Genomic DNA, 7017 nt, shown 5'->3' on the forward strand with positions numbered 1-7017 from the left:
TATGAAATATTGAACTAATAAATAATGCTCACAAGCTCGTATTACGAGAATAGAAATTTGTTTGCAACGTTGTATAATTTTTTTGTTCAAATAAAATTCGTAAAATTAAAATATATAGATAAGTCTTATATATTTGCGAATTTCTCTATTTGTTATATTAAAATATTAATATTTATTTATTTCAATTATAAATAATAATAATTTGGAATTTAATTGTTTAATCAGAAGCAGAATAAAAATGCATTTTCATATATTAGAAAGTGTATTTTTCAAAAATAAAAAAGATAGGTGTAATTTTAAAAATTTTAAATAATAAATAGAGTAATTTTCAAGTTATTCCAATGATTAACACTAATAATAAAAAAAAATTAAACCAATAATAATATAAACCAAATTATTGGCAAAATAAATTACACAAAATAATTATAATTATATTAATTAAATCACATAAAATAAATATTCTACAACTAAAATATTTTTAATGCTAAATATTTAATTAATGTATAAATTTGTGTAATTAATTTAAAATAAAATATGCGCTACAAATTATGATCTAGTTCTTTATATCAAATGGAAATATGTTTGTAAACAAATAGAAAACAAAGTTGAAAAACGAGTGGTACAAAAAGTTGAATAAAGAGTTGTTAGGTCAAATCGGTTGACACAAATAATAAATGACATAGAGAGGGAAAAGTGGGGCCAGTAGGTGGATCCCTACGTTGTCATCTCTACCAAAAAGGTCGGGACAACTTCGTAAATGCCCGCCGTATAATTAAATTTTAAATATAAATTAATCATTTAATCTAAAAACATTTTTCTTTTTCGCTTATGCCACAGCTTGTCGGTATGCGTGCAAACTCCTTTCACTGTCTCTTACTGTTCGATGTTCACACCAGCCACTCTCTCTCTCTCTCTCTCTATATAATTTCTCAAGAGAACACTTGCTTTCGTTCTTGCTTTCACCGATACACTTTTGAGTCTACTTTGCTCTTCGTCCTTTGTTTCTTTCTTTAGGTTTTGGTCTCTCTTAGTGTGTAAACTACTCACAATGATTCAACTTGGGTTTCTTCTTCTACTGAGAAAGTGTTTTTGTGTGATTGTGTTATTTTCTGGAAAGAAGCTGTAATTTTCCTAAAATCTTCGGTTAAGCTTTTTTACTTGTCTGAAAACACCTTTTTTTTTCTCTTTTGTCTCTGCTTCTTGTTCAAACTTTGTGTTCCACTTGTCTGTGGACTTTCACTAGAAGACACGACCTTAGAATCTTCTTTGTCTGAGAAAACAAAAGAGACAAGCACTTTAACTTACGTTACGCTTAATAAACGACGGGTTTTCCGAAGAAGTTAAAGATAAAGAAAAGAAGAAACCAAAAGGAAAGTGAGACAGAGAGAGAGAAGCTCGCATCCCAGTGAGAAAGTCGAAGACTTTTATTAAATGGCGATGACTGTGGCGGTGGCGAATCGCCATGAGAGTGGTGACAATATAAATCGGCATTTGGATAGCAGCGGGAAGTATGTAAGGTACACGGCGGAGCAAGTGGAGGCACTGGAGCGCGTTTACTCAGAATGTCCTAAACCCACGTCCCTCCGCCGTCAACAGCTGATCAGAGAATGCTCCTTTTTGGCCAATATTGAACCCAAGCAGATCAAAGTCTGGTTTCAAAACCGAAGGTAACTTTATAAAAAAAAAAAAAAAAAAAACTCAAACGATTTGTAAGTTTGATTGGATTTCGATTTTGCATGTATTAATGGGTTTCTAGCATTCTCGCTAAAGTTGGAATCTTTTGATGATTCTGTTTCGTATATTACTTCTGTTGATATGATCATATTATGGTTTAGGTGGTTGTGGATTCGATTCTCCCTTAAAGGGTCTTTAGATTCTGTGTGCTGCTATGAATTTGTAGGGATTCTCTTCATTCCTTTAGAGAGGAAAATGTAATGTATTTGTGTAGTGATTGGGTTTTGTACGTTTCAGGTGTCGAGATAAACAGAGGAAAGAGGCGTCGAGGCTGCAGAGCGTAAACCAGAAGCTTTCAGCTATGAATAAGCTGCTGATGGAGGAGAATGATAGGCTTCAAAAACAGGTTTCTCATCTTGTCAGTGAAAACGGATACATGAAGCAGCAGCTCACCTTGACCACAGTGGTATGCACCCACACAAATCTTTGATTCGTTTGGTATTTACAAAGTTCTGATGTTAATTCTGGTGTTTGTGGGTTTTCAGGGGACTGATGCTAGCTGCGACTCGGTGGATCCAACTCCTCCTCATCATCCCCTTACAGATGCAAATAGTCCTGCAGGGTAATTAAAAGATGAGCTGGTTAACTAGCTTCGCTCTGGGATGTAACCAACCAACTTATATTTGTTTATTTTGGCAGATTGATCGCGATTGCAGAGGAGACCTTGGCAGAGTTCCTTTCAAAGGCAACAGGAACTGCTGTTGATTGGGTCCAGATGCCTGGTATGAAGGTAAAATACGTTTTCGTTGTTACTTTATGGTGTGATATGTGTGTATTGGAGAGGTTGACCGAATCTTTTTTTTTTTTTTGTGTTCAGCCTGGTCCGGATTCGGTTGGCATTTTTGCCATTTCTCAAAAATGCAATGGCGTGGCAGCTCGAGCCTGTGGTCTTGTCAGTTTAGAACCTATGAAGGTTAAGGAGTTGCCCTATGTTCCAGGCTCAAAAATTGTAATAGTTCCAATCTTTTTTTTTTTATTTTGTTCCAACTTCCAAGTTTAATTGTAGATTGTTGAGATACTCAAAGATCGGCCATCTTGGTTCCGTGACTGCCGGAGCCTTGAAGTTTTCACAATGTTCCCTTCTGGTAATGGTGGAACGATTGAACTCATATATATGCAGGTGAAACCTTGTTTCTGCGTCTCTCTCTTTTCATTTAGTTTTTTCTCCTTTTTTTTTTTTTTAAATTACAAATTTTATCAGACATATGCACCCACGACTCTGGCTCCTGCCCGTGACTTCTGGACCCTGAGATACACTACAAGCCTTGAGAACGGCAGTTTTGTGGTATGCTCCATATCTTTAGGAGAAAATATATCTATCTGAATGTTTGATGATAGTGAAATGATATTCTCTGTGTGCTTTTTTAACAAGGTTTGTGAGAGGTCTCTCTCTGGTTCAGGAGCTGGTCCTAATGCTACTTCCGCTGCTCAGTTTGCGAAGGCAGAGATGCTTCCTAGTGGCTATTTAATAAGGCCTTGTGATGGTGGTTGTTCCATAATTCACATCGTCGATCACATTAATTTTGAGGTACGGAAGATAATAGCTAAATCATTATCCCTTAGTACACATTCCTCAACATCCAATTAAAAGAATTGATTCTAATTCATTGGTTCTTGCAGGGTTGGAGTGTACCAGACGTGCTGCGGCCCCTTTATGAATCTTCAAAAGTAGTTGCACAGAGAATGACAATTGCTGTAAGTGTAGATATGACTCAAGCTCCCTTAAGAAGAGTGTCCTTGTTCTGTCAAATAACTGTTTGTTTTTATTTCGTGTTTTAGGCGTTGAGATATGTGAGGCAAGTAGCGCATGAGACAAATGGAGAAGTGGTATACGGATTAGGTAGACAGCCTGCGGTTTTGAGAACTTTTAGCCAAAGACTAAGCAGGTTTTGGATTTTACAAGCACTTACCATTTTTTGCAAATGATCTTCTTTTTTTAGCTCTTTTGATTTGAATTGTTTTTATGTTTTCACTTACAGAGGTTTCAATGATGCGGTTAATGGGTTTAATGACGATGGGTGGTCCATAATGCATTGTAATGGAGCAGAAGACATAACTGTTGCTGTTAACTCTACGAAGCACTTGAATAGTTTTTCTGATCCACTTTCTTTTCTAGGAGGTGTGCTCTGCGCCAAGGCTTCAATGCTTCTTCATGTAAGTTCTTATACTGTTTTTCTTCTCAAACATCTCTGTTGCAGCTTTGGGAATTTTTTTTCTGAATACTTTTACTTTGTTCTCTGCCTCTTTTGGTGTACATTGCATAGAATGTTTGTCCTGCGGTTCTCATTCGATTTCTAAGGGAGCATCGGTCTGAGTGGGCTGATTTCAATGTTGATGCTTATTCTGCTGCCACGCTGAAAGCTGGTGCCTTTGCTTATTCCAGAATGAGGCCTACAACGTTCACCGGTAGCCAAATCATAATGCCATTAGGGAATACAATCGAAAAGGAAGAGGTGGGCTCTCTCATTTGCTTTGAGATTAAGATGGTGATATCTATATCAGTATCATCCTTAATGTTATTTTGGTTTTAATGCTTCAGATGCTAGAAGTTGTTAGATTAGAAGGGCATTCTCTAGTCCCAGAAGACTCATTTTTGACTAGGGATGTACATCTTCTACAGGTATTCTTCCTAAAACCATATGTTTTGAGTTTTAGCAAACACCACAATTGCCTCTTTAGTCATTAGTAGCTAAATGATTTAATGATGCACTGGCAGATTTGTACTGGGATTGATGAGGATGCTCTTGGAGCTTGTTCAGAGCTTGTATTTGCTCCAGTCAATGAGATGTTTCCTGATGATGCTCCCCTTGTTCCTTCTGGTTTCCGTGTCATACCTGTAGATGCTAAAACAGTAGTATATTACTGCTTACTTTTCTATCACTGGTTTGTTGATGTTCATAATGGTTTATTTTCTCTCAGAGACATTTTCTGCCTTGATGTACAGGGAGATGCTCAGGACTTGCTTACTGCTAACCACCAGACATTAGACTTAACTTCAAGCCAAGATGTGGGTTCAACACCAGAGACTGGTTCTAACCCGAGCACACAGTGCATACTCACGATTGCTTTTCAGTTCCCCTTTGAGAATAACTTGCAAGAGAACGTTGCCAACATGGCTTGTCAGTATGTGCGGAGCGTGATTTCCTCGGTTCAACGGGTTGCAGTGGCGCTCTCACCGTCGGTGTTAATCCCGATTCCTGGTTCCAAGTTGTCTCCGGGGTCCCCTGAAGCTGTTTCTCTTGCAATATGGATCTGCCACAGTTACAAGTGAGTATCCTCTTTTGTTTAATAGCGCTCTCATCTTGCATGGGCTTTAGTGACTTTAAAAGATTTAAAAGATTGTTATGTGCCTTCTTTTTACTTGGGGCTTGTTCACGCCAAACACAGACAACACTTTGGCTCTGATTTGCTGAGGACAGACTCACTTGGAGGTGATGCGTTATTAAGACAACTATGGGATCACCAAGATGCTATATTGTGTTGCTCTTTGAAGGTAATTAATGGTTAAACCATTTTGGTTGTAGAGTATCGGGTTAGAGTCCTAGGGCCTGTTAATCTTTTACCAACCGCTTGTGTTACACAACGATCATTGTGTGTTATACACGAGTTTGAGAGAAAGAATAAGATAGATGTTACAAGCTTACTTCAGATAGTTCCGAAAATCATGTAACTTATCTAAAATACTTTTTATTATTGAAATTCTTGTGTTGATGTTACGTCAAATGATTGATCTTTATATAGAGATCGAATCATTAGGCTAAGAGACACACCTCTTAACATGAAGAGTTACAACTCTTTGTGTAATAACATAAATAACTAACTTATGTAAATGTATCAAGGAGAGATTAGATTATAGTTTAACACTCCTCATTAATCATATCTCGACTTGACTCCAAGCTGCTTCCTTAAATCTTCAAACCTTGAACCGCCCAATGCCTTTGTGAGAATGTCTGCGAGTTGATCATCCCCTTTGCAATACTTCAGTTCAATGATTACTTTCTGCTCAGCTTCCCTCACGAAATGGTACTTGATCTCTATGTGCTTTGTCCTTCTGTGTTGCACGGGATTCTTCCCAATTGCTATTGCTGATTTGTTGTCACATAAGATCGGAATGCCTCCTTCAAACTTCTGACCAAAGTCTTCAAATAGTCTTTGTAACCACACTGCTTGATTTGCTGCTGCACACACGGCTATGTACTCCGCTTCAGCTGTTGATTGCGCCACTGTTTGTTGCTTGCTTGACTGCCAACAGAACATGGCTGATCCAAGAGTAAACACATAACTTGAAGTGCTTTTCTTGTCTTCCTTAGAACCACCCCAATCGCTGTCCGTGTAGCCTACAAGTCTTGGTTCTTTCACGCTTGTGAAGTACACTCCAAAGTTTGATGTTCCTTTGACATATCTTAACACCTTTTTGGCTTCTTGGTAGTGCTTCATGCGAGGTGATGACTTGTATCTTGAGAGATAGGCATTTGCATACATCACATCAGGTCTTGATGCACACAAGTACAAAAGCCCTCCAACGATGCTTCTATACTTAGTCGGATCTCCATACTCCTTGTCATCCTCAACTCCTTTTCCTTGTGGTGTAAGTGGGTTGCTTACACTCTTGCTGTCTCGCATCCCAAACTTGTCTACAAGTTTGTTTGCATACTTTTCTTGTGAAAGAAATATGCCTCCATCGTCTTGAATTACTTCCATTCCAAGAAAGTAGTTCAACAATCCAAGATCCACCATCTCGAATTCTTTCTTCATGTTCTCCTTGAATGTGTTGATGCTCTGAATGTTGCTTCCTGTGATGATTATATCATCCACATATAGACTCACGATCAGCACATCTCCTCCTTGCTTCATGATGTATAAAGCCGCATCATTCATACTTCTCTTAAAACCGTTTTGAAGAAAGTATGAATCTATCCTTCCATACCATGCCTTTGGGGCTTGCTTTAAACCATATAAATCTTTGTGTAGCCTTAACACCTTGTGTTCCTTCCCGTGTGTTACATACCCAGGTGGTTGTGTGACATACACTTCTTCCTTGAGGTCGCCATTGAGAAAGGCTGACTTCACATCCATCTGGTACAATCGCCACTTCATCTGAGCCGCATAGGCAAGTATAGCTCGTATTGTATCATGTCTTGAGACAGGAGCAAACGTCTCAAGGTAGTCAACACCATACTCTTGAGAGAACCTTCTTGCAACTAGCCGCGCCTTGTGCTTGATGTGATTCCCGTTTGCATCGGTCTTGATCTTGTAGATCCACTTCACACTTATCACATTCTT

The 7017-nt window shown here is 38.3% G+C and overlaps 1 protein-coding gene across 2 annotated transcripts in view; it reads left to right on the forward strand.

Moving 5' to 3' along the window:
• The first annotated feature begins 949 nt into the window (after positions 1-949).
• Positions 950-7017, forward strand: part of LOC106329060 (homeobox-leucine zipper protein REVOLUTA-like) — a 9416-nt gene continuing 3348 nt past the window's right edge. The window contains exons 1-16 of one of the 2 annotated variants that reach the window (XM_013767635.1): positions 950-1667; positions 1972-2140; positions 2220-2296; positions 2374-2464; positions 2552-2647; positions 2741-2854; positions 2936-3019; positions 3107-3262; positions 3355-3429; positions 3514-3620; positions 3714-3888; positions 3999-4187; positions 4274-4354; positions 4451-4588; positions 4679-5001; positions 5122-5227. In XM_013767635.1, the coding sequence (XP_013623089.1) occupies positions 1432-1667; positions 1972-2140; positions 2220-2296; positions 2374-2464; positions 2552-2647; positions 2741-2854; positions 2936-3019; positions 3107-3262; positions 3355-3429; positions 3514-3620; positions 3714-3888; positions 3999-4187; positions 4274-4354; positions 4451-4588; positions 4679-5001; positions 5122-5227 (2217 nt within the window). In that variant the 5' untranslated portion in view covers positions 950-1431. The remainder of the gene's footprint in view (positions 1668-1971; positions 2141-2219; positions 2297-2373; positions 2465-2551; positions 2648-2740; positions 2855-2935; positions 3020-3106; positions 3263-3354; positions 3430-3513; positions 3621-3713; positions 3889-3998; positions 4188-4273; positions 4355-4450; positions 4589-4678; positions 5002-5121; positions 5228-7017) is intronic. The other variant, XM_013767636.1, reaches the window with a different exon arrangement.

The sequence above is a fragment of the Brassica oleracea genome, chromosome C3 (assembly GCF_000695525.1).
Source record: "Brassica oleracea var. oleracea cultivar TO1000 chromosome C3, BOL, whole genome shotgun sequence".
NCBI lineage: Eukaryota > Viridiplantae > Streptophyta > Magnoliopsida > Brassicales > Brassicaceae > Brassica > Brassica oleracea.